Consider the following 27,254-nt stretch of genomic DNA (forward strand, 5'->3'; position numbering starts at 1 on the left):
GACGAAAAAATCCAAGCCTACTTGAATTTTGACGTTGCGTTTGAATTGCGTGCATATCTTCTGCGCGTTACCGCCGCTGGATGTGGATTTAATATAAGCGCCGCAATATCGTCGACGGAAGAAGTTTCACCACAACGGAGGATTTGTCAGTTCGAGCGCGCCAAAATCCTTCCGATTGAAAATGTGTTGGCGGTGCTCAAGGTGCAACTGTTTGCTATACATAAATGATGATCAATTTTGTAGTTTTGGGGATGTGATATCGGTTCTACATGACATAGATGAACTGAAAGTGCATCAACATGCCTGTTGTTAGCAAGCATATTGACTTCGCCGCACCAATCTGGAGTTCGCCGGTTGGACTTCCGAAGCGAAGTTTTGAACGAACTAACTGCCATTGCTCTGCCGGCTCGGCTTTTATCTCGACTGTTTTAGAAAACTGTCCAACATCACATCGACGGAAGAAGTTTCACCACAACGGAGGATTTGTCAGTTCGAGCGCGCCAAAATCCTTCCGATTGAAAATGTGTTGGCGGTGCAACTGTTTGCTATCCATAAATGATTATCAATTTTGCAGTTTTCGGGGTGTGATATCTGTTCTACCAGACAGAAATGAACTGAAAGTGTATGATCCGATAGATCACCGAATGACCGATATGATATAAAACAGAAATATTTTCTTTTCAACGATAGTTTGAACATAGATTGTTCATTGATGCCACGATGAGTCTATCGTGTGTTACCTTAAGTTCGTTGATAAAGAAGAGGAAATTGAGCGAAGTTCTTTTTCTGAATTTTATCGGGATGCACAATAAATATCATGGGAAAACGTTGTCAGCTTTGATATTTCGAAAGGTATTTTGAGATTTCCGTAGAAATTTGTTTTTTGATCAGTTTTGACATTTGTCCTCGTTTTCGTTGACCACACACAATGGATCTGGGCAGCGCGTAACCCTGGCGCGTAACTGGCCGGCGCGCTCGACGAAAGTAAAATTTTACAAAATATTCGCAATAAAATTTAACAAAATATTCGCAATATCTATTGTTCTAATAGGTTACATGCATGGCCTGATTCGCTACTCACCGCAAAGTAACGCACATGCGCTAGTGTCGATGCACGATAAATCGCTAGAAGGTAAATAACGCGAAAAATAAGGTGGGAACTGCGCAATATTTCGCCATACAAATATTTACATTTAACGAATTAAACATTTCTCAAAATTGGGAACTTTTGTCGAAAAAATATTTGGTACTGGTTATACGTGATGGTCATGACTATCATGCCTACCATATATTTTTTCTATTAATGCCTCCATTTACGAGAAATTTGAATTTAGATGCCTTTCCTCGTACAAAATGAAACGAGAGAACTTTCGCTGATCAACTGTGAACAAGAGCAAAGCAGGTAATCCATTGGTGTAATGGTTAGATATCTGATCACGCCTCTCAAGACGAGCACCTGGGATCGAATTTCATCCCCGAGATAATCAATAGGGTAACGACTGTTTATTTCGTTCTAAAACGCTAACAGTTGGCGCCAGCGGCAATAAAAATAACACTGATAAAAAAGGCATGGTAACACTGACTGTATCGAGGGTCAAATTAAAACCGCTTTACCACTTGATTTTTGCAGAACATGTGTCATTATTAGAATAACAAAACGGTGGTTGTCGTTACCATGTGGCTGTCAAAACAGCATAGTAATCCATACTATGTCAATGGTAATCACTATAATGGAGGATTGTAGACTTGTACTTCAGGTTTTTCATTGATAAACAAAACATGTCAATTTATTTTATCCGTTTATTTAAACATTATTATCTAAATTTTCGCATTACAAAACACTGAACGTTACACATCAAACGTACATAAGTGGCAAATATGCGAAAGGAGCATATAATGCTACATTTGCCGGAAATGCATACCGGAGTAACTTTGGGGTCATTTTTCCGGGATTGTAGCGGTTTTAGCATTCGAGCGGTGAGATGGCAACCAAAGTCCCCCCACAAACCCAGCTTCCGGGAAGTCACTCATGCTGAATTTCTGTACAAGTGAGCTTAGTTTCCATCAACTTATGTCCCTGCTCTAGATCCGCTTCTCCAGCTGCTGATACGGCGCTACTGCTGCGAAAATATTCCTGCTGGAGTCGCTGGAGCTATAGAGCTTAGTGACATTTGAACACACGAATACTAGCATACGCTCGTCATACACAGTTTGTTTTTGTTTTCCTCAAAGAAACTTGCACACGCTTTCCAGACTCATCAAAATGCATATGGCAATATTACCCAATTTGAAAAATTTACACCCGGATTCTGGGTGTTTTTCGAGACAGAGTGCATATTGTTTTCCTCTAAGGTTCACAACCACATCTAAACTAGGGCACCCATACCGTTAGGCGTGATAACCACTATAGCTCTGTTGTTCATGCCGTGGTCAGAATCTTCCGAGAAGTGGAGCGTTGAATTGTTAATGGGTTGTAGCTCGTCGTTATGCTGTTAATGAATTGTATAGTTTTCCGGAACTTCTTGTGCAGGAACTCTACTCAGACTGTAGATTCTACTGCAGTTTGCGTCCTCCTTTTCTGCTAAAATAAAACCATTATTTCTCTAGTTAAATATAACGTTTCACAAAAGTACCTACCTTGTTTTGATTCTGTTGAAATTACGATGTTCAATTCCAATTTAAATGAAATTTTATCAAAATGGAGATTATCGTCAGTCAAAATTTTTGTCAACAGTGGTTAACTAAAACAAAACTTGAGTTTACCATTTCACTATCCGTGAAGCCATAGTAATTTCAACTAAAATGTGGTAACAATAATATAATACGTGGTAATTGCTACTATTCAATGGCATAGTAATGTTAAATATGTCTTGGCGATTGACTGTACTATGTATTTTTTATCAGTGAACACACAACAACCTTTCGAACATTCAGTTTCTCTGGTTCTCACTGATCTCGCTACGCTGGATTCTCAAATTTCTCAAGCTTTTAACATAAGCGCATAGGCCAGGGGAAGTGGTTCACCTAGAGTGAATTTATTTCAGAGAAAAAGTAGATTTTGTATGAGAATTGACAGAAAAATGAATGACAAGTTCATCCACTTCTCCTGGCCTATGGAAGAATGGTAGTCGAGAGCTGTCAAAACGTATGGAAAATAATAAAAGTCGTAAATTATTCGCAATTAGGAAACTGGATCAAAATAGTGGTAATTAGAAAACAAGCGTAATGTGAATGCATAACTTTTTGTGTCTAGTTCATCTTCCGTGGTGCTTTCTTTGCTTCATAATCTCGTTTTAACTATTTACCACTGAAAAAGAGCCATCTATTGCCATTTCAGTTTTAAATATCGCCCTATTAAAATTTACAAAGTTATAGTGACGACTTCCTTCGGAAAGGAAGTAAAACCGTTGATCCCAAGTTGAAAATCTCTAGAGACGAACCAACCAGCTAACGGCTGAAAGTCTCTTTAATAAAGATAATAATAATAATAATAAAGTTGAAAATCTCGCTAAAAAATTAAAAATATTCTAAATGGCCTCAAAGGATCACAAATGAGTTTGAACCGTTAATTTCATTAAAATATACAATTTATTTTCACTTACTTCATTTTTCTCGCAGTACTTTAATAAAGTTATTTTTTTTTTCATTCCAGATATTGACTACCATGCTGTGCATAATAGCTATTAAAGGAGTAACAGCTGCCGGGTAATGATAAGTATGCACATATTCTAAATCTATCGCATGGAAAAGCATTTATGCAGCGGCGTCGGTGGTGTAGTGGTAAGCGTGATTGCCTCTCACACCAGTCGTTCGGATATCAATCCCCGTCGACGCCGTCGGGAATTTCTGAGGCATAAAATCTGTGCATCATTTGTTGATGGGTTCGATATAACCCGGTCAACCATCCTATGAACTACTTTAAATATCTTTATCCAATAATAAATATTTCTGTCCGTTGTTCTATACTATTAATTTCGTTACGTATATTCAAGTATCTTCATCAATCTATAAAACCTTATGAGTTACTTTCTCTACCAAGCATGCATTATAAATCTTCCAAGAAATGTTACCCCGGTCAACCATCCTATGAACTACTTCAAATATATTTATCCAATAATAAATATTCCTGTCGCTTGTTCTTTACTGTTCATTTCGTTACGTATATTCAAGTATTTTCATCAATCTATAAAACCTTATGAGTGTCTTTCTTTATCAAGCATACAATATAGATCTTCAAAGAAATGATACTAAATTTCGTTAGATCATGTTTTATCGAATTGGCTTTAGTCACCTTCATGAATATTCATCGAAAAACGTGTAACGAATGATGACAAAGTAAAGTTATATATTGACAAAGAAAAATCACAGACAAACAGACGTAACACTTAGAACGAATATCGATCAAAATCATAGTCACGAGGACATGTACGCCGAATGCTAAAATTAGCGCGTTTGGCCGACGAGCCAACAGATGGTGGTAGTGTGTAAACGTCAAACGCGAACAAAAATGATGCGAGCGCTGCGGGTGGTGGATTGGCCACCTACCATATTTTTGAAACGACCGTTAAAAAGGTGGTCGATGGACATTGATGAGAGTGTGATGTCTGTTTGTCTGTGGAAAAATGAAGCTTTGAATCGAAGCACCTTTATCATTCTTTTCCGTATCGTTTCGTAAAGCAGCGTAAAGGTATTCTGGTACATCGCATGGCAGGTCTCGATGTTTTGATTTTCCAAGGATCGGCATATTTGAGACCGAATATGATTCTGCGTGACTTTTTCGGATCTTTTCTCTCAGATCCCAAACATTACTGATAAGCATTTTGGATATCATAACTCATTGGCTCTTAATGGTAGGTATTATCGTAAATATGTATGCACAAGAAACATGCCTGCTGCTAGAGTGCTGGCCATTCTTGAGGCCTAGTTTATGAATGCCTCTTGCCACCTTTAGGGATGTGATATAGTGTGGCATAGTTGATGAGTGTCCTTCGGCTTGCTATTCCTCTAACAATTAGAGTTCAATTCCCAATCAAAAAGGTATTGACAAAAAAATCATATTAAACATAAACTGTTCGGTTCGCATGGAACCCCACAAATGTTTTTGGTTGATGATTATTTTTTTTTCAAGTCGGTAAAGCAGAAGAAGTCATCTTATTTTGGTGTCAAAATTTTGATAACATTTATCGAATATTAGAAAACAATGAAAAACTTGCGACGCGTTAGTTTACCCCTCGGTCCCCTACACTCAAGATAAAGTTTCCATTTGATTCATGTGCCTTTTATAACCTGCAAATAAAGAATAAAATAATATGTTAATCAGTCCACAGTCTGGAAAATCTCTATCTTCTGCGACCACGACAGCCAGTATATATAGCACATAAATCCCGTAGGTACTAACAAGTAAGAGGTACCAGAACAGTAAGGTAAAAGAATAACTCTTAAGATAGGTAGACACTAAAGAGACTAAATTATAAAGAGACGAAATCTGATCATATTCAAAATAAATCAGCTAGCAACTATGCCAAATCTATTACGCAGCACTGTCAATGTTAAATCCCACGCTAAAAGGGAGTCACAGGTCTTATGTGTTGAATTTTCACAGGTTTGGGTAACGAATGAAAAATTGACTGAATGTGTGTAAAACCAATGTAATGAGTAGAGCATTCTTTATGCAAAGCATGAAAATTGCAATCGACACTCATGTATTCAGAAAATATGCTACTTCAGAAGAAGCAAAATTTTCGTGGACGGTAACATTTTTGTGTGAGCCGTTTTTAGCTTGTGTGAAAAAGTGTTTGACAAGTCTTCTGCTCGATTGGAATGACATTGACAGTAAACTTGGAATTCCAATTGGAACATTTCGCTTCTTTGCTTATAGTTTCTTTAGTAGACACTACAGTCCTTTTCCCTTTAGAAACTTTCTAACTCTTCAAAACGTCCCCTACGTGTTACAACAACTCAATGAACAATCGAAAATATATCCAGAAAATTCCATCCTGTTATCTTCAGAGCGCATTTTTTTTTTCATTTCATGGCTACAACAAAACATTCAAATCTTTGGATTCATACTATTCTTCAACATTAAATTTGACAACTTCGTCAACACTAAAGAACAGTTTCATTCATCTCAGGATACAGCAATCGCTTCACAAAAGAACAGCTATGTTCACAATATACGACAACTTCGTCAGCTCTAAAGAACCATTTCAACGCAAATTGGCAATTTCACCACACTTTTTACGAATGGCAATTTCACCATACTCGAATAAATAAAATTGGCAATTTCACCATACTCGAATAAATAGAATTGGCAATTTCACCATACTCGAATAAATAAAATGGGCAATTTCACCATACTCAAATAAATTAAATTGGCAAACTCGCCACCTCAAAGAAAAACGATAATCGCCAACACACGTTTCCATGATCCTCGTCGCCACTTTTATAACCTGCAAATAAAGAATAAAATAATATGTTAATCAGTCCACAGTCCGGAAAATCTCTATCTTCTGCGACCACGACAGCCAGTATATATAGCACATAAATCCCGTAGGTACTAACAAGTAAGAGGTACCAGAATAGTAAGGTAAAAGAATAACTCTTAAGATAGGTAGGCCTAGACCAACCTAGACCTACATGGATTTTTGCAATGTGGGTATGCACATACATAGTAAGTGTGGTAATAGAAGTAACATAAAATAAATTAAAATGGCTGAAAGCTCATCGACGTTAGTTTATAAGAGTGCCTAATGCTAGTCATCAATGTGTGAGTAAAATGTTACATTCTTATCACCAACACATTGAAGGAACGAAAACGTCGTCGAACTTTGCATACTCTCACATTGCATAAAACCAACCGACAGTTCGTGAATCGGGCAGTTGATCGACAGATGTTAAACGGAGCAGTAGCAGCAGCAGTGAGGTTTTTAAGAGTCCCTTCACTGCAGCCGGCTGAGTCACCAGTTATGATGTCCGACGGATGAGTAAGCGAGTGGCATCGCCCTCTGTCCGTCGGCATCAATAAAAAAAAATAGAAATTTGCTCCGACGCATGGTCAGTGAATTGATCCGGATTGAAGTTCCGGTTACGACATTGGCGCAGTTGGTAGACCAATTTGCGTAGCAGTTTTATTGAAAAATAGGTAAGGAAAAGTGGTTGTGGAAGAAATGGACATAGTGCTCGAAAGAAAAATAAAAGAATGCACGGCGAGAGATGAAAAAAAATGAAAAAAAAGCTACGGAGAGAGATGAATAAAAAAAGCTAGAGAGACGATAAAAAAATAAATGATTGAAAACATTTCGGTGGAGATAGACGGTTTGCAAAAAAAAAAAAAGAATAGAATATTGGCCAGAGAAAAATATACATGATTGGAGAATATGTTTGTTGGCATGCAAAAAATGAGGATTGGCATGCGGAAAAAAATGAGAATAAGATATTGGCCAGAGAAAAAAAAATACATGATGGGAGAATATGATTGTTGGCATGCAAAAAATGAGAATCGGCATGCGGGAAAAAAAGATAAAAAATTGAATGAAATATGAGCCACAAAAATGAGGAGAACAGAAAAAAAATACATGATGAGAAAAGATGATGGTTGACAAAAAAACAATGATTTAGCATGAGAATGGAATGAATATTTGTTGAAAATTTGGAAGTGATGCGATTGTTGAAATAATTATATAGTTCGGAAATTTAACGTTTGTGTACCGGATGGAAAAACATTTCATAAAATATTGTAAGTTCGGTCAATCATTAGAAAATGCATTTCGCCGAAGTTGGATTTTTCTCGGAATCCATGCAAGATACCCTACCTCGGAAGTAGGGCGCATTCGAGCGCATCCAGATGCGAATCGAATGCACCACTTCCGAAGTAGGGTATCTTGCATGGATTCCGAGAAAAATCCAACTTCGGCGAGGAACCATTTCTAACTTTTTACCGCGCCGACAATAGATTCCTTTGTACTCATGCGCACTATTTTTGATTATCGAGCTCGTATTTGTGTTTGTAGTGGATTTGAAGTGGCCTTTGAGTGGATTTGGAATGGATTTGGATTGGATTTGGATTAGATTTTGATTAGATTTCGATTAGATTCGGATTGTTTTGGATTGTATTTGCGCTGGATTTCGATTGGATTTGGATTTGATTCAAATTGGAATAGGATTCAATTTGGATTTTGATTAGATACGGATTGCATTTTGATTTGAACTTTGATTGGATTTGAATTGGATTGGATTTAGATTGGATTTAGATTGGATTTGGAAAAAAATATGGATTGGATTGGATTTGAATTGTTCGTGGATTTTATTTGGATTGGATTAGCATTTGATCAGATTTGGACTGTATTCCTACTGGATTTGGATTGGATTTGAATTAGTTTTGAATTTGATGTGGATTGGTTAAGATTTGGATTCGATTAGATTGGATTTGGATTGGATTGTATTGGATTTGGAATGGAGTTGAATTAGAATTTGGATATGATTTGCACTGGATTTCGATTAGATTTGAATAGGATTTGTATACGATTTAGATTTGGATTGGATTTTGATTGGATCGGAATAGTTCTTGGATTTTATTTGGATTGGATTTGGATTAGATTTTGACTGTTTTCCCACTGGATTTGATTTGAATTTAAATAGGTTTGATAAAATTTGGACTAGAAATCCAAATGGTTTGGATTGAATTGGATTTGAGTTTAATTTAGACTGGATTTGTACTGGATTTGGATTGGGTTTAGATCACATTAGGACTGTATTTGTACTGGATTTGGATTGATTTGAATTAATTTTGAATTGGATTTGGATTTCGTTTGAATTTGATTTGGATTGTATTTAGATAGGATTTGTACTGGATTCGATTGGATTTGATTCAATTAAAAATTGGATTCGATTTGGATTTTGATTTGATATGGATTGCATTTTGATTTGAAATTAGATATGATTTGTATTTGAATTGGATAGGATTTGGAATAATTATTGGAGTAGGCAGTAAAACGAACTACTCTTGGCAGTGGTAGAAACAGAAGAGAAAAATTTTATTTAAATTTAAATCTAGGCTACTTCGATTGACGTTCGGTCTGAATGCCTACTATGTGTTATTTATCTTCCAACACTCCTCCTCGAGCAGATCCGGACGGATTCCCACAGCTAAACGTAATCTCTCCAGACGAACCCGTTGGAGTGGTTTCGTCATCATATCGGCCAGCATTGATTCCGTCGGACAGTACTGCAATCTAATCTCTCCTCTCTCTGGCAGGTCTCGAACAAAGAAGAACTTGGTATCGATGTGTTTGCTGCGCCGTTCGATACGATCGCTTTCCACCAGCTTGATGCAACTTTGGTTGTCCTCGAAAACGGGTATCGGAACGTCGGTTGCCTCACTGATCTCCTTCAGCAGTTGCTTGGTCCATATTAGCTCCTGACACCCTTCAGCGAGCGCAAAGAACTCCGCTTCGGTCGAACTCAAAGCAACGCACGTTTGCTTTCGTGAGCACCACGAAATTGGTCCTCCACCGAACATCAAAATCATGCCGGAATTTGATTTCCGGTCGCGAGCGTCGCCGGCCCAGTCTGCATCGACAAACATTTCCAACCCAGCACTGGAAGCACCAAGCTGCAGTTTATGGTTGCTTGTGGTATACAAATACCGAAGAATTCGCTTCGCTTCTGCCCAATCTTGCGAATTCGGGCAGCTGGATTTTTGCGCCAGAATCGACACGCTCACGGATACGTCTGGCCGCGTGTGCACAGCTACATACAGGAGACCTCCAATCAAGCTCATGTAGTCATGGTTGTTCGGCAGCTGATCCATCTCCTCCTTCTGCTGTAGGTAGCTCGGATCGAGTGGTATCTTCGACGGTTTCGCTTGCTGCATGCCGAACCGTTCGGCCAATTTGCGGATGTACATTTCCTGGTTGAGCATGTACCCTGTTTCGCTTCTCTCGACTTGCATGCCAAGAAAATGGCTGATGTCTCCAAGGTCAGCCACGGAAAACTGTTAGTTTACCCCTCGGTCCCCTACACTCAAGATAAAGTTTCCATTTGATTCATGTGCCTTTTATAACCTGCAAATAAAGAATAAAATAATATGTTAATCAGTCCACAGTCTGGAAAATCTCTATCTTCTGCGACCACGACAGCCAGTATATATAGCACATAAATCCCGTAGGTACTAACAAGTAAGAGGTACCAGAACAGTAAGGTAAAAGAATAACTCTTAAGATAGGTAGACACTACAGTCCTTTTCCCTTTAGAAACTTTCTAACTCTTCAAAACGTCCCCTACGTGTTACAACAACTCAATGAACAATCGAAAATATATCCAGAAAATTCCATCCTGTTATCTTCAGAGCGCATTTTTTTTCATTTCATGGCTACAACAAAACATTCAAATCTTTGGATTCATACTATTCTTCAACATTAAATTTGACAACTTCGTCAACACTAAAGAACAGTTTCATTCATCTCAGGATACAGCAATCGCTTCACAAAAGAACAGCTATGTTCACAATATACGACAACTTTGTCAGCTCTAAAGAACCATTTCAACGCAAATTGGCAATTTCACCACACTTTTTACGAATGGCAATTTCACCATACTCGAATAAATAAAATTGGCAATTTCACCATACTCGAATAAATAGAATTGGCAATTTCACCATACTCGAATAAATAAAATTGGCAATTTCACCATACTCAAATAAATTAAATTGGCAAACTCGCCACCTCAAAGAAAAACGATAATCGCCAACACACGTTTCCATGATCCTCGTCGCCACTTTTATAACCTGCAAATAAAGAATAAAATAATATGTTAATCAGTCCACAGTCCGGAAAATCTCTATCTTCTGCGACCACGACAGCCAGTATATATAGCACATAAATCCCGTAGGTACTAACAAGTAAGAGGTACCAGAATAGTAAGGTAAAAGAATAACTCTTAAGATAGGTAGGCCTAGACCAACCTAGACCTACATGGATTTTTGCAATGTGGGTATGCACATACATAGTAAGTGTGGTAATAGAAGTAACATAAAATAAATTAAAATGGCTGAAAGCTCATCGACGTTAGTTTATAAGAGTGCCTAATGCTAGTCATCAATGTGTGAGTAAAATGTTACATTCTTATCACCAACACATTGAAGGAACGAAAACGTCGTCGAACTTTGCATACTCTCACATTGCATAAAACCAACCGACAGTTCGTGAATCGGGCAGTTGATCGACAGATGTTAAACGGAGCAGTAGCAGCAGCAGTGAGGTTTTTAAGAGTCCCTTCACTGCAGCCGGCTGAGTCACCAGTTATGATGTCCGACGGATGAGTAAGCGAGTGGCATCGCCCTCTGTCCGTCGGCATCAATAAAAAAAATAGAAATTTGCTCCGACGCATGGTCAGTGAATTGGTCCGGATTGAAGTTCCGGTTACGACATTGGCGCAGTTGGTAGACCAATTTGCGTAGCAGTTTTATTGAAAAATAGGTAAGGAAAAGTGGTTGTGGAAGAAATGGACATAGTGCTCGAAAGAAAAATAAAAGAATGCACGGCGAGAGATGAAAAAAAATGAAAAAAAAGCTACGGAGAGAGATGAATAAAAAAAGCTAGAGAGACGATAAAAAAATAAATGATTGAAAACATTTCGATGGAGATAGACGGTTTGCAAAAAATAAAAAAGAATAGAATATTGGCCAGAGAAAAATATACATGATTGGAGAATATGTTTGTTGGCATGCAAAAAATGAGGATTGGCATGCGGAAAAAAATGAGAATAAGATATTGGCCAGAGAAAAAAAAATACATGATGGGAGAATATGATTGTTGGCATGCAAAAAATGAGAATCGGCATGCGGGAAAAAAAAAGATAAAAAATTGAATGAAATATGAGCCACAAAAATGAGGAGAACAGAAAAAAAATACATGATGAGAAAAGATGATGGTTGACAAAAAAACAATGATTTGGCATGAGAATGGAATGAATATTTGTTGAAAATTTGGAAGTGATGCGATTGTTGAAATAATTATATAGTTCGGAAATTTAACGTTTGTGTACCGGATGGAAAAACATTTCATAAAATATTGTAAGTTCGGTCAATCATTAGAAAATGCATTTCGCCGAAGTTGGATTTTTCTCGGAATCCATGCAAGATACCCTACCTCGGAAGTAGGGCGCATTCGAGCGCATCCAGATGCGAATCGAATGCACCACTTCCGAAGTAGGGTATCTTGCATGGATTCCGAGAAAAATCCAACTTCGGCGAGGAACCATTTCTAACTTTTTACCGCGCCGACAATAGATTCCTTTGTACTCATGCGCACTATTTTTGATTATCGAGCTCGTATTTGTGTTTGTAGTGGATTTGAAGTGGCCTTTGAGTGGATTTGGAATGGATTTGGATTGGATTTGGATTAGATTTTGATTAGATTTCGATTAGATTCGGATTGTTTTGGATTGTATTTGCGCTGGATTTCGATTGGATTTGGATTTGATTCAAATTGGAATAGGATTCAATTTGGATTTTGATTAGATACGGATTGCATTTTGATTTGAACTTTGATTGGATTTGAATTGGATTGGATTTAGATTGGATTTGGAAAAAAATATGGATTGGATTGGATTTGAATTGTTCGTGGATTTTATTTGGATTGGATTAGCATTTGATCAGATTTGGACTGTATTCCTACTGGATTTGGATTGGATTTGAATTAGTTTTGAATTTGATGTGGATTGGTTAAGATTTGAATTCGATTAGATTGGATTTGGATTGGATTGTATTGGATTTGGAATGGAGTTGAATTAGGATTTGGATATGATTTGCACTGGATTTCGATTAGATTTGAATAGGATTTGTATACGATTTAGATTTGGATTGGATTTTGATTGGATCGGAATAGTTCTTGGATTTTATTTGGATTGGATTTGGATTAGATTTTGACTGTTTTCCCACTGGATTTGATTTGAATTTAAATAGGTTTGATAAAATTTGGACTAGAAATCCAAATGGTTTGGATTGAATTGGATTTGAGTTTAATTTAGACTGGATTTGTACTGGATTTGGATTGGGTTTAGATCACATTAGGACTGTATTTGTACTGGATTTGGATTGATTTGAATTAATTTTGAATTGGATTTGGATTTCGTTTGAATTTGATTTGGATTGTATTTAGATAGGATTTGTACTGGATTCGATTGGATTTGATTCAATTCAAAATTGGATTCGATTTGGATTTTGATTTGATATGGATTGCATTTTGATTTGAAATTAGATATGATTTGTATTTGAATTGGATAGGATTTGGAATAATTATTGGAGTAGGCAGTAAAACGAACTACTCTTGGCAGTGGTAGAAACAGAAGAGAAAAATTTTATTTAAATTTAAATCTAGGCTACTTCGATTGACGTTCGGTCTGAACGCCTACTATGTGTTATTTATCTTCCAACACTCCTCCTCGAGCAGATCCGGACGGATTCCCACAGCTAAACGTAATCTCTCCAGACGAACCCGTTGGAGTGGTTTCGTCATCATATCGGCCAGCATTGATTCCGTCGGACAGTACTGCAATCTAATCTCTCCTCTCTCTGGCAGGTCTCGAACAAAGAAGAACTTGGTATCGATGTGTTTGCTGCGCCGTTCGATACGATCGCTTTCCACCAGCTTGATGCAACTTTGGTTGTCCTCGAAAACGGGTATCGGAACGTCGGTTGCTTCACTGATCTCCTTCAGCAGTTGCTTGGTCCATATTAGCTCCTGACACCCTTCAGCGAGCGCAACGAACTCCGCTTCGGTCGAACTCAAAGCAACGCACGTTTGCTTTCGTGAGCACCACGAAATTGGTCCTCCACCGAACATCAAAATCATGCCGGAATTCGATTTCCGGTCGCGAGCGTCGCCGGCCCAGTCTGCATCGACAAACATTTCCAACCCAGCACTGGAAGCACCAAGCTGCAGTTTATGGTTGCTTGTGGTATACAAATACCGAAGAATTCGCTTCGCTTCTGCCCAATCTTGCGAATTCGGGCAGCTGGATTTTTGCGCCAGAATCGACACGCTCACGGATACGTCTGGCCGCGTGTGCACAGCTACATACAGGAGACCTCCAATCAAGCTCATGTAGTCATGGTTGTTCGGCAGCTGATCCATCTCCTCCTTCTGCTGTAGGTAGCTCGGATCGAGTGGTATCTTCGACGGTTTCGCTTGCTGCATGCCGAACCGTTCGGCCAATTTGCGGATGTACATTTCCTGGTTGAGCATGTACCCTGTTTCGCTTCTCTCGACTTGCATGCCAAGAAAATGGCTGATGTCTCCAAGGTCAGCCACGGAAAACTGTTCCTGAAGCGACTTCAGAATGGATTGAAACTCGTTCGTCGTTTGCGTGACGATGACCATGTCATCTACGTATATCAGGATATATGCAACCGAACCATTCATACGTCGCACGTACAAACAAGGATCTGATTCGGTCGGCTTGAACCCCATGGATTTGAAAACCGCATCCACTTTGCGATTCCATACGCGCGCTGACTGCTTCAGGCCGTACAGACTCCTCCTCAATCGGCAGACCGTCCTCTCATCGCCGACATGGTATCCCTCTGGTTGACGCATGTAGACGGTTTCTTCGAGTACACCGTTCAAGTACGCCGTTTTTACGTCGACGTGCCTTACGATGGAACCTCTCCGGCTGGCAACAGTCAACAACATCCGGAATGTCGTTTGCTTTGCCACCGGCGCGAAGACTTCGTCGTAGTCGGACCCGTACCGCTGCGAAAACCCTTGAGCGACGATTCTCGCTTTGTGACGGATCACGTTGCCTTTCTCGTCCTGCTTAGATTTGAAGAGCCATTTGCAATCGATGGCCTTCTTGTCGGCCGGAAGCTGCACCAACTCCCACGTGTCATTCGTGGCGTCTTCGTCCATGGCGGATTGCCACTGCAACGCGTCGTCGTTTCGCAACGCCTGCGCTCGCGTTTGGGGATCGCCCGACTTGCTCGCCGAACGTTTACTCGCCTTCAATCCTTGTTGCCGATTGCTCTGACCGGCTTGGTCAGGCTGCTCTGTAGAAGGGGAAAACGGAAAGCCTTTTTTCGGAAATACAAAATCATTGTACTTGCCTGGAATTGCGCGCTCCCGACCGCTGCGCCTCAACACCTGTGACTCCGGTGGATTTGAAGATTGTCGCGGCGGGAGCGCCGTAATTGTCACGTCACCCTCAGCACCTTCTGAGTATTCTCCGCCGCTGGTTTCAGCTTGCGAATAAAAATCTTCGTCGGATCCAGATGCACCTTCATCGGATGATTCTTCTTCACGTGTAGGCCGGGCTGGTTCATCTCGCGGAATCGGTTCAATCGGACTGGCATCGAAGTCTAAATTGACGAACGTCCGCACTCGCGTTGGCTTGCTCTTCGTAGAAGCTGGTATAGCCTTTACCTCGGACTGAGGCAGCTCGTTCAGGAAAACTACGTCACGGCTCCTGATTACGTCCTTTTTCACCGGGTCATATTGTGCATCCCGATAAAATTCAGAAAAAAAACTTCGCTCAATTTCCTCTTCTTTATCAACGAACTTAAGGTAACACACGATAGACTTATCGCGGCATCCATGAACAATCTATGTTCAAACTATCGTTGAAAAGAAAATATTTCTGTTTTATATCATATCGATTATTCGGTGATCTATCCCCGGATCATATGCTTGCTAACAACAGGCATGTTGATACACTTTCAGTTCATCTATGTCCGGTAGAACCGATATCACATCCCCAAAACTACAAAATTGATCATCATTTATGGATAGCAAACAGTTGCACCTTAAGCACCGCCAACACATTTTCAATCGGAAGGATTTTGGCGCGCTCGAACTGACAAATCCTCCGTTGTGGTGAAACTTCTTCCGTCGATGTGATGTTGGACAGTTTTCTAAAACAGTCGAGATAAAAGCCGAGCTGGCAGAGCAATGACAGTTAGTTCGTTCAAAACTTCGCTTCGGAAGTCCAACCGGCGAACTCCAGATTGGTGCTGCGAAGTCAATACAGCCGGTAGGCTTTGGTCAGCTCGTCAAAATCGACCAGGATGCACTCCGTCGATTTCGCATCCCACTTCTTCCGCTTTTGCTTGGGAATGTGGACCATCGTCTTCGCACCAAAAACTCGCACATGGGAAAGATCGGGCTTCCGACCGGTCCATGCCTCCTCTGGTGTTAAATCGTGACCTTTTGTGGGGGACCGATAGATCACGTACGTTGCAGCTGCTACCGCTTCCGCCCAGAAAGACTTCGGTAGTTTCGCCTCGTAGAGCATGCATCTTGCACGCTCGACAACGGTTCGATTGACACGCTCGGCCAACCCGTTTTGCTCCGGTGTGTATTCGGTGGATTTTTGATGGATGATGCCGGCTTCGGCAAGGCGTTTCTGAAACGATTTATTACAGTATTCCTTACCGTTATCGCTCCTGATGGCTTTCAATTTAGCGCCAGTTTGCTTCTCCGCTAGAGCGCGAAACTGATCGAATGCGTTCAGCACCTCAGCTTCGGATTTCGTCTCCAGGAAGTAGACGAATATGCGCCGCGTCCAATTGTCCACAAACGATACGTAGTACCGGCTTCCACCTAACGAGGTTTCTTCCATTGGTCCGCAAATATCCGTATGGACAAGCTCCAACACGCCGGATGCACGATGACCACTGCTTGGAAATGGGAGACGAGTTTGCTTACCCATGGCGCATACCGAACAGTTGTCGATCGTTGTTTCCTGAAATTCGACCCCGGTAGCAAGGCCGTTCTTGAGAAGCTTCAAGCTGCGTACGTTGAGGTGACCCATTCTCCTATGCCAGACGTCCAAGTTGACTGGCGAAGCTGCGAGTGATAGAGCCTTCTGTTCATCAGACTCGTCGAAACGGAATTGTCCATTCGACACATCGTGGGTACCGGTTGCAATGACCTCACCATCCGAATCGATTACCTTCACGCCATTATCGCAAAACCGCACCTCATGACCTCGTCGCACGATTTGACTCACCGAGAGAAGATTACTGGAAATAGTTGGAATGAACTTGACGTTGTTCACATCTATCGGTGGATTTTCCGGGCAACACTTTGGAAAAAGTTTAACGGTCCCGGTCGCAGCAATTTCCATCACACCTTTATCGGCTGCCATGACTACGCCACTAGCCGGTCGCGCATTCACCAGTAGGCGGCTATTCATGGTGAAGTGGTCCGATGCGCCAGAATCGAACACTCAATCGTCGTTGCTATGGCAACTATTCGCTGTTAGCACCGTGCTGAATGCTGACCCCTTCCTCGCCTCGCTTCTCACCTGGCATTCCCTAGCAATGTGCCCGTACCTATGGCAACGCTTGCACTTCGGACCTTTGGGCTGCGCAGCTGACCGATTTTCGGGTACGCTTTGCTTCGTTTTCGGAGGAAACGATTTTCTTCCAACGAACGCCATTTTGTCCGATGGGATTTGCACTTCCTGGAGCAGCTTCGTCTTGATGCTGTCGCCGGTTATGGGGATGCCAGAATTTTCCAGCGCCATGATCATCGGCTTGTACTCCTCCGGAAGACCAGCAAGCAAAAGTGATCCGATCCACTCTTCGGAAATTTCGAACCCCACGCCGCGGAGGTGGTGAGCGGTGGAAATGATTTTCGTTACGTACGTTTCCACGTTACCGCACGACGAAAGCGATGTGGTGATGAGCTTCCTAAGCAACGCCACCCGGCGCGTCAAGCCGGTGTCCTCAAATGCTGCTTCAAGCTTCGCCCAAACCTCACGGGCCGTTTTCGCGTCCTTCACGTGCACGTAGTTGATGGGATCCAGAAGGAGAATAATTTTCGCACGTGCTTTTCTACACTTCCTCTCGTCGATCACCGGCAGCGTCCCATCCGCGTTGAGAATCGGCTTCACTGTTTCCCACAGCTCCTCCAGTTTGAGATAAGTTTCCACCGCAAACTTCCACGTGGGCAGGTTTTCACGACCGCACAACCGCTCGATGGGAGGAAGGCTTGAGTGGTTTTGAAACTGCTGCTGGATTTGTGGAATCCGTTCCGCTTGGTTGTCGCCAGCATTTTCTGCTTCGAGAAACTTCTTTTGAAAAAATACTTGGGCCAATAACCTATTGGAGTAGGCAGTAAAACGAACTACTCTTGGCAGTGGTAGAAACAGAAGAGAAAAATTTTATTTAAATTTAAAACTAGGCTACTTCGATTGACGTTCGGTCTGAACGCCTCACGCTATGTCTGAACCAGACGATTATAAAAATCGAATGTACATCGGATTTTTTCTCGCTAGAGATCAGTATTTGATCCATATTTTCATAATCGGAAGGTTTTAAAATATTCTATCGGTGAAATTTTTTCCATACATTTTATATGGGCTGAAATACGCCGAAAAACGAGGTTTTCATGGGTTTTAGTATGAAAAATAGCTGAAAAGTTTAAAAAATCAAATTTTCACCGATAGAATATTTTAAAACTTTCCGATTATGAAAATATGGATAAAATACTGATCTCTAGTGAGAAAAAATCCGATGTACATTTGATTTTTATAATCGTCTGGTTCAGACATAGCGTGCGCCTACTATGTGTTATTTATCTTCCAACAATAATGTTGGATTGGATTAGATTGGATTGGATTTGGATTTGATTTGGATTGTATTGGATTCGCAATGGATTTAAATTAGATTTCGATTGGATATTGGTTGGATTTTTATTCAATTTGTATTGGATTTGAATTGAACTTGGATTTTATTTGGATTGGATATGAAATGCATTTGAATTGAATTTGAATATGATTTGTACTGGATTTCGATTGGATCAAATGGGATTTGATTAAATTTGGATTAGATTAGGACTGTATTTGTACTGAATTTTGATTGATTTAAATTAGATTTGAATTGGATTTGGATTTGATTGGATTGGATTTGATTAGGATTGCAAAGGAAGTGAACTAGTGTTTTCAACATTATGTGAAAACATTGAATCGCAAAATAATAATGTTTTTGACCAAAGTTAAATTTGTATACAAAGCTATTAATTGTTTTCTGCAAAAATATAAGTTTATGCAATATAATATTGAAACCTGAATTACAATTAGGTGTACATCAAAATATACTCAATGATAAGCAAAATAACAAAATTTGACGAATATATTTTTAACACAGACTGTGTTTTTAATATTTGTGAGTAGAGGAGAGCGGGATTGTGGTAATAGAAGTATTGTTCGTTTAGTTAATGAATAGATTCTCGTGCACATTTTCAATGTGGAAAAATAAATAGTCACACGTCATTTATATGGTACTTTCATAGAAGCACGCACCTTGCATTCAATGTACAATCGAACATAATGCGTTACATGTGCGTTACTTGTTGGTTTTTTAGCTACGACGCCATCCATTATATGGCAAACATGGTGGGAGAATATTTTGGTGTGACAAAATTATTTAGGTGTGAGTCTATTAGAGGGCAAAATCCTCAATAACATAAAATAAATTAAAATGACTGAAAGCTCATCGACGTTAGTTTATAAGAGTGCCCAATGCTAGTCATCAATGTGTGAGTAAAATGTTACATTCCCATCACCAACACATTGAAGGAACGAAAACGACGTCGAACTTTGCATACTCTCACATTGCATAAAACCAACCGACAGTTCGTGAATCGGGCAATTGATCGACAGATGTTAAACGGAGTAGTAGCAGCAGCAGTGAGGTTTTTAAGAGTCCCCTCACTGCTCCAGACTAACGTATCTAGAGCGCAAATCGTCACGAAACGCACATATACATACACATTTGTTCTATACATGGAGATTTCAGTCAGACTTCAAATTTATTTTGACATCTTCTCCTGACATTCGAGTGCTTTTTAGTTGGATTTTTTTTACTGTAGAATGTTATCATTCATGGCGGAACTTGTATCGGATTTTGTTTGTTGTTTAGCACATTTAAGTAGGCTGCTAGTCATGTATTCTCAATATTCTATGATTACCGAATCTGCACAGATGCAAATAAATGTTAGAATATCATTGACATTGTAAATTTTAGAAAAATATTTAGGATATTGCTGACCTACTGCAACTAATCGATAGACAAGTTTCCCTGAACATCACAACCGCGGATACCATCTTTGTTTACTCAATGTGTTTCAAGCTGGTATAAACCTTGCACATACCTTGAATACTATTCAAATGATATGTAAGCGATACACAAATACATTGTATTCAATACGAACATGATGAATATGGAGTACAAATAGAATTATTTAGAATGAATATATGGCCAATGTATGTATCAGGTATCAGAAGGCCGGCTCCCCGCCATTTGGGAGATTTGTGCCATCGCCATATTTGAGTCTATTTCATCATCTACCCGATGGGAGAGGAAAGGGAAGGGAAAGATGGGAGGAAATAGGAGTGGGGTCCCTTGAAGAGGGAAGATCGCAAAAGCGAAATGAGAGCATGAGCGTAAAGAGAGCCTATAGCTCCACGTTTCTCAACAAGGGGTCCGCGGACCCCCGACCATGTTAAATGCACGCTGAAATGAACATCTCACAGCGAGCCGTTTTTTCTCCGTTACCAAGGTTGAGAAACAGTGCTATAGCTCATTACCACAGCTGGTTAAAAATAACAGAATGTCATGAAGATTCAGGTTTCTGAAATCAGTTTCACTTAATAAGTGTTTACCATGTAATTGGAATCGTCCACTCGTCCCGCGAAGGGAGTTGTGAGGAACATTTGTTATAAGCAAAGTGATAAGCAATGGGTTACATGCATGCCCTTTCGCTACTCGCCACACCGTAACGCACATGCGCTAGTGTCTATGCACGAAAAATCGCTAACAGGTATAACGCGAAAAATATTTTTATGGCGAAATGTATCTAACGAATTATTTCTCAAAATTGGGAACTATTTTCGAAAAAATATTTGGTACCGGTTGTACGTGATGATGATAGCTATCACGCCTACAAAATATTTTTTCGATTAAAGCTTTCATTCACAAGATATTTGAAGTTAGATGCCTTTCCCCATACAAAATAAAATGAGAAAACTCCTGCTAATCAACTGTGGGCAAGAGCAAAGCAGGTAATCCATTGTGAGATCACTCGAAGCAAGGACAATTGTGTCCCAATTCACCGGAAGTGAAAACATCCAAATTACTAGGATTTCTAATGGACGCAGAGAATCCATGGAATTGGGTCATAACCAATTCCCAGTTTGTGGAATATAACAAATGCCAAGTCTGCGAATTTAAATTCATATGTTCATATAGAGATGTAGCGATGATCAGATAATGATTCAAAATCTGATACATGCCAATTCGTCAACTCGTGACTGATTCTGTTCGAGCAGAGCATTATATCTAACACTTTTTCTCTAGCAGGTACCATGAAGGTGGGGCGATTTCCTATAATAAGTAATCCAAGATTTGAACTACTTAAGTATTCCATCAGACTGGAGCTTCTCAAATTGATAAATATCTGAGCTGCTCCAGATCATGTGATGAGTATCAGCATCACTGCCCACAATCAGCAGAAGGTCTTTTCATAGGCAGTGGACGACAACTCGTTTGAAATCATCCATAGGGGATGGTTCATCATGTGGTAAATACACCACAAAACGAAAGACGTATTTCCTATTGAAATCACCAACAGAAATATCAATTGTGACAGCACATACATCTCTGGTAGTTGACTCAGAAATGAGTGTAGCAACGATAGCTTTATTAACGAGCATGCATGCACGAGGCATGGAACGCGAGTTTGCCATTTCATGTTTCTGAAAGTAGCAAAAACTGGATCCACAAGGTTACCTAGATAAAAGTTCACAAAAGTAAGTTTTTTGGACTAGTGCCACTTGAACTGTACCATTTGCATGAGTCTACAAAGATTGATCGTTGCTGATATTTTATGCTGAAGATTGGTCTAACTAAGCTATCCTAACCGTAGCCACTACCCAAACTAGGCAGGATTAAGCTTTTCACAATCTCAGCACGAAAAAGAGCAGCAGCGAAAAAACCAGATCGGTATCTGTAAAAAGTCGCCAAAGGCGAAAAGCACAGAATACACTATGTAAAACGCATAATGCGAAACCATAAAGGTGAAAATTTAAACTAAATTTCAACGTATTAATAATCCCACCCTTATTGAGCCTCAGGGTTGAGACTGAAGAAGGGCAGCCGATTATCTCGGAGAAACACAAGGTCACCTGCACCATTGCTCTGGGTAGCACAGGAAGGGCATAATACTGTAGAGGGCGCCCTGGTACTCCACAGGCTCCGTTTGCGGTTAGGTTTTATTTAGACCCCCCTAACCATTCATTCTTAGACACGGTAAGCTTAAAGCCGTATGAATTAGGGGTCACCTGTGAGGTGGACTTTTATCACCGGAACAGGCAGTCCGTAGTGTTAATTCTTAGCCAATTGAAACAACCGCTACCGACACTACGCGGCTATCTAAGCTGATCGGGAAAAGGAAGTTAACATTGATGATTAACTCCTGACGTGCCCAAACAGCCCGAAAAACCTTGCACATACCTTGAATACTCTTCAAATGATATGTAAGCGCTACACAAATACATTGTATTCAATACGAACATGATGAATATGGGGTACAAATAGAATTATTTAGAATGAATATATGGCCAATGTATGTGCAAATGCACCTGCATTTAAGGGGGCTTGAGCTTTTCTTGAGTGTACAATTTGTTTCACCTCGAGTTAGACCCCTTTTTGCCCCTTTTTGCCACCACGTTGTGGTGAATTCATGTTCAGCTGGCGTGACCAGATGATTTTTGTTTATGTTTTCGCTACCTCCTCCGCTGGTATCGTTACCTCCTTCCTTCACGGTTCCTGAAATTTCCGTAATCATCGCGGAAACCACCTTCACCGCTTCAGCCGGTTATGACCGCACAAGGCGAACACTACACGGTTCTGTAACGCAAGGATTGTAGTCAATAGATTCCTGATCGCTCTGTTTTGTGCCGATGAGGATTGAATAAGCCTGAAGATTCCCGACATGGGGCAGCAACAGCCGTTCAAAATTTCCTTGCGCAGCTGTTGCATTAGTAAAAAATAGTCTAATAGAACTAGTGGTACCGTAACTGTTAGGTGCATGAGGGATTTGTTGTTAGGGGATGGTTTTGAATTTTGAATATTGCGAATATTTTGTAAAATTTTACTTTCGTCGAGTTAGTTGCGAGCCGGCCAGTTACGCGCCAGTGTTACGCGCAGCCCAGATCTATTGTGTGTGGCCAACGAAAACGAGGACAAATGTTAAAACTGGTCTACCAGCTGACCGTTGTGAAGTGTTTATGCATGCTGCAAGGTACGGGTATACATTTTGGTCCACTTAAATATCAATTGACTGTGATATTTACAAAAGTTGCGAAAACTTTTCTTAATTTTTCTGTTGTATTATTAATTGTGCGTCAGGTAGTTGCGCGCAGTGTTTTGTGGATTGAATGCCACCGTTAAGTGCACATTTGCTCTTAGCAGGGAAAACAAGCGCACTGTCCATGATAAGAGATTCACCCCGGCGCATAACTGTTTGACAGTCACACTAAAATGTATCTCAAGAAGCGCAATATGTGGAGGAAAATATATTTTCCTACAGGAAGACCTGAATCGGGTTGGGGTTGAAACTGTGATTCAGAACGGGTTGCGCCAGTACCAACCTGGTTCAAAAACGTTTGTTTGAGTAATTTGAGGTTAGTTTCGTTGGCGCTCCTGTGTGGGGCGCCCTGATCGGGATCACGGTCAGTTTGAGCGCGCACCTGATTTGACGTTTCCAAATGTAAACAAGCATCCCAATGCAGGGATGGAATCGAAAAACTGTTGAAAAATCACCACGCTGATACCCATAGGGTTGAACCAACTGTGCCGCATTTCGAATTATTTTTCAAAATGTGGTGAGTATCCATGTTTTCAAAAATTCATAAGAAAATTAGGAGTGTATATAAACAAAATCGGAGAGGGTCAATATTCGTTAAAAATGATTGTCTTTCGAAGAAAAATACAAAAGCTGGGGGTTAGATCTGACGGAAATGGTCTATTTTAAATCAACAGTTATTATACAATATTATACCTATAATTATGATTCCGTCATATTAAGAAAGAACACTCAATGTTTAAAAAAGGGTAAATTTGTGCTAAATTTATCAAAATCTTCAGTGCAGTCATTTATTCCAATAGCGCAACTCAAAATAATATTTGAAAAAGGACAATTTCTGAATAGATAACAAAAAAGGTTTTGGTAACAACTTTCATAATATGCTTTAGTTTATTCAAGAGCATATGATTGTTGAACAAAGTGTAATTTTTGTATCAATTGACACCAAAATAAGCCAGATGTCGTCAGAAGGATTGAATATAAACGTAAAAATGAATGTCTACTTATGAAAATTTTGGATTCAGACTTATTCCAGACGGCTATTATGCCAAACGACCATTATGCCAAACGAGCTCATACCAAATGACCATTATGCCAAAAAACCTACCACAATTTTAACATGAGTTCCATTAGGAATTCCTGCAGGGATTCCATCAGAAGTTTTTCTATCGATTCAATCAGAAGTTTCTTCAGAGATTCTACCTGGAATTCCTTCAGATATTATATCTGGAATTTCTCATGGAAATGCATTAGGATTTCTTTTGGGTATTCCATAAGAAGTACTTCCAGGGATTCCATCAGGAATTCCTTCAGTATTCTTATCAGTAATTTCTTCAGAAATTTCAACAGGAGTTGCTATAGAAATTCCTACAGGAGTTCCTCTGTAGATTACATTCTAAGCTTCTTCAGAGATTCCACCTGGAACCAGTGCCTGTTTCTTAGCTAAGTGGGCACTTTCGCAGTTCAAGGATTCATTCACAAATTTCATAACGCCAAAAATTACCATTTTTGAAACCCACCCGCTAGTAACACTTTTTGTATGGAAGTTTTACAAAATTTGTATAGGTGGACATCCTTCTTCTTCTTCTTTCTGGCGTTACGTCCCTACTGGGACAGAGCCTGCTTCTCAGCTTAGTGTTCTAATGAGCACTTCCACAGTTATTAACTGAGAGCTTACTATGCCAATGACCATTTTTGCATGTGTATATCGTGTGGCAGGTACGAAGATACTCTATGCCCTGGGAAGTCGAGAAAATTTCCAACCCGAAAAGATCCTCGACCTGTGGGATTCGAACCCACGACCCTCAGCTTGGTCTTGCTGAATAGCTGCGCGTTTACCGCTACGGCTATCTGGGCCCCTATAGGTGGACATCCACACACAACATATTTTGCCCTCTTCAGCTTTATGAAATTTGTGAATGGGCATTTTATAAAATTATTCTTTTATTGGCTGAGAGCTTTCCTTGTCAATTTACTGTTCTTGTACATGTCCCTCTATATCCAGGAATGCCAAGAAATTTTTAATGCAGTAAGATCCTCTAACGGAGAAATTTGAACCCATTCCCTCAATATGGTTTTGCTGAACAGCTGCGTGCTCATCGGTATTGGGACTTCTGATGGTATTTATGTTTCAATTTCGTTTTTCAGCAAAGATTTTCCTTTCTTATGAATATAGGTTTTGCCATAGCATAACGTTGTTACAGTGATTATTCACGTCATAGCAGGAAGGAATGGCCCTTCTTCCTGAAACAGGCTGTTCTTTTAAGTTTACGTTGGATACTATAGTCACTAATATTTTCGTATACACACTTAATCTCAAAATATCATATCGGTAAAATGAAATGACGAATTCACTCGGTAAAGCTTATTTTTACTGAAATCTCGTTGAATTTTGACAGGTTTATCAAACTTCAAAATTAAAATTAACGAACTACGGCAAATCACATATAAAACCGAAATTCGGTAATTAAATTCGCCATAATAATCAGCAAAAGATTAATTTCTTCGAAATTCGGCAAAGCGCATCTGTCAAAATCGAAAACAACGCTGCCACACATTAACACGTGCTTCTGAATGTTTAATGTGCAAATGAAGAGCTGTCAAAAAACTTAATTGTGACTACTTACTATATTATATTTAATCGTTATTTCTATTATGTTGAGAGTACGTTTACAGATCGTCGATTGAACAATATCTTAGTTCTATGATTTTATTATGAGACATCTATAAGATGTTATATAAGCCGCCATGTTTTGCGCTTTTTTAGCTCTTCAAGTGTTTGGTTTTAAGTCAGGAATACAAGAAAAATACAACCGAACATGTATAAATTGTGAGTTTTAAACTGATATAGAACAAGTTGTGTTACTTGGGGCAGGCCATGTATGTAACCGATGTAACCCATTCAAAACGAATCGTTATTCGTGATCAAACGTCAACATCCCACCGCAAAATCGCTAGTGTTTAGAGGTGATGTTAACCTCCAAATTGCGAAATCATCACCTCCAAGTTAGTTATAATTCCCTTCGTTATATGAATTATGGTGGCGCGTCGATCGTCGCAAGTTTCTCGTTAAACAGTCAATAGATCGCTATCAAAAATCACCAAAATCATTGACTGGTTGACCGGGTAACATCCATTAAATAAGATCGTCTTTAAAAAAAAAAAAAAAAATTGGGTCTATTGATGTTGCGTTGCTATTTTTTTTGGCTCATGTCACCCCTTGATTCAAACGGATTGTTTTGTTATTTGCAGAAAGCGACGGAAAATTGTCATTCATGTTCCAGTGAAGGTAAAACAAGAGAAGCATACACATACACAGGTTAAAACTGTTCATCATCATCATAAGCCTACAGTTATCAAAGAGGAGAAGATTATCAAGAAAGAAGTACATAAGCCTGTAGTTATCAAAGAGGAGGTTGAACATGAACATTTTCATCACCATTATAAGCATGATCACCCTACATTTGAAGTAGACGGCCATGAATCGATTGGAATAGGTAATGATTTTGATGGGTTGAAATATAACTAACACCCTTCAAACACATATTGGACTCTAAAAAATAAAATATACGTTCTGTAGCAAAAAAAAAAATGATTTCATTTATTTCACTCACACTCCTTAATAGATAGCTGATGCAAAACTTCTCCCATACGCCTTTGTGAAATATTTCTTGTGCAACTTGAGATATTGTGCTCTGCAAGATAAATCCACGTAATGCGATTATCTGAAAATGTCGATATACCGTCGCAGTGTTAATAAAAATCACCAAATGTTTCAGATTAAGCAAATTTAAAACATTTGCGTCCTTGAAAAATGAAAAAATCCAAGCATACTTGAGTTTTGACGTGGCGTTTGAATTGCGCGCATATTGTGCATCCCGATAAAATTCA

At 39.7% G+C, this 27,254-nt stretch overlaps 1 protein-coding gene across 3 annotated transcripts in view; it reads left to right on the plus strand.

Moving 5' to 3' along the window:
- LOC110676431 overlaps positions 1-26,955 on the plus strand; it is a 135,266-nt gene extending 108,311 nt beyond the window's left edge. For all 3 annotated transcript variants that reach the window (XR_002500378.1, XR_002500377.1, XM_021844299.1), the window contains 2 exons: positions 3,653-3,705; positions 26,616-26,955. Coding sequence is in view for 1 of the 3 variants with exons in the window: in XM_021844299.1 (XP_021699991.1) it covers positions 3,653-3,705; positions 26,616-26,892 (330 nt within the window). In the remaining 2 variants the exon portion in view is untranslated. The remainder of the gene's footprint in view (positions 1-3,652; positions 3,706-26,615) is intronic.
- The last annotated feature ends 299 nt before the right edge of the window (positions 26,956-27,254 follow it).

This window comes from Aedes aegypti, chromosome 2 (assembly GCF_002204515.2).
Source record: "Aedes aegypti strain LVP_AGWG chromosome 2, AaegL5.0 Primary Assembly, whole genome shotgun sequence".
Classification (NCBI taxonomy): domain Eukaryota; kingdom Metazoa; phylum Arthropoda; class Insecta; order Diptera; family Culicidae; genus Aedes; species Aedes aegypti.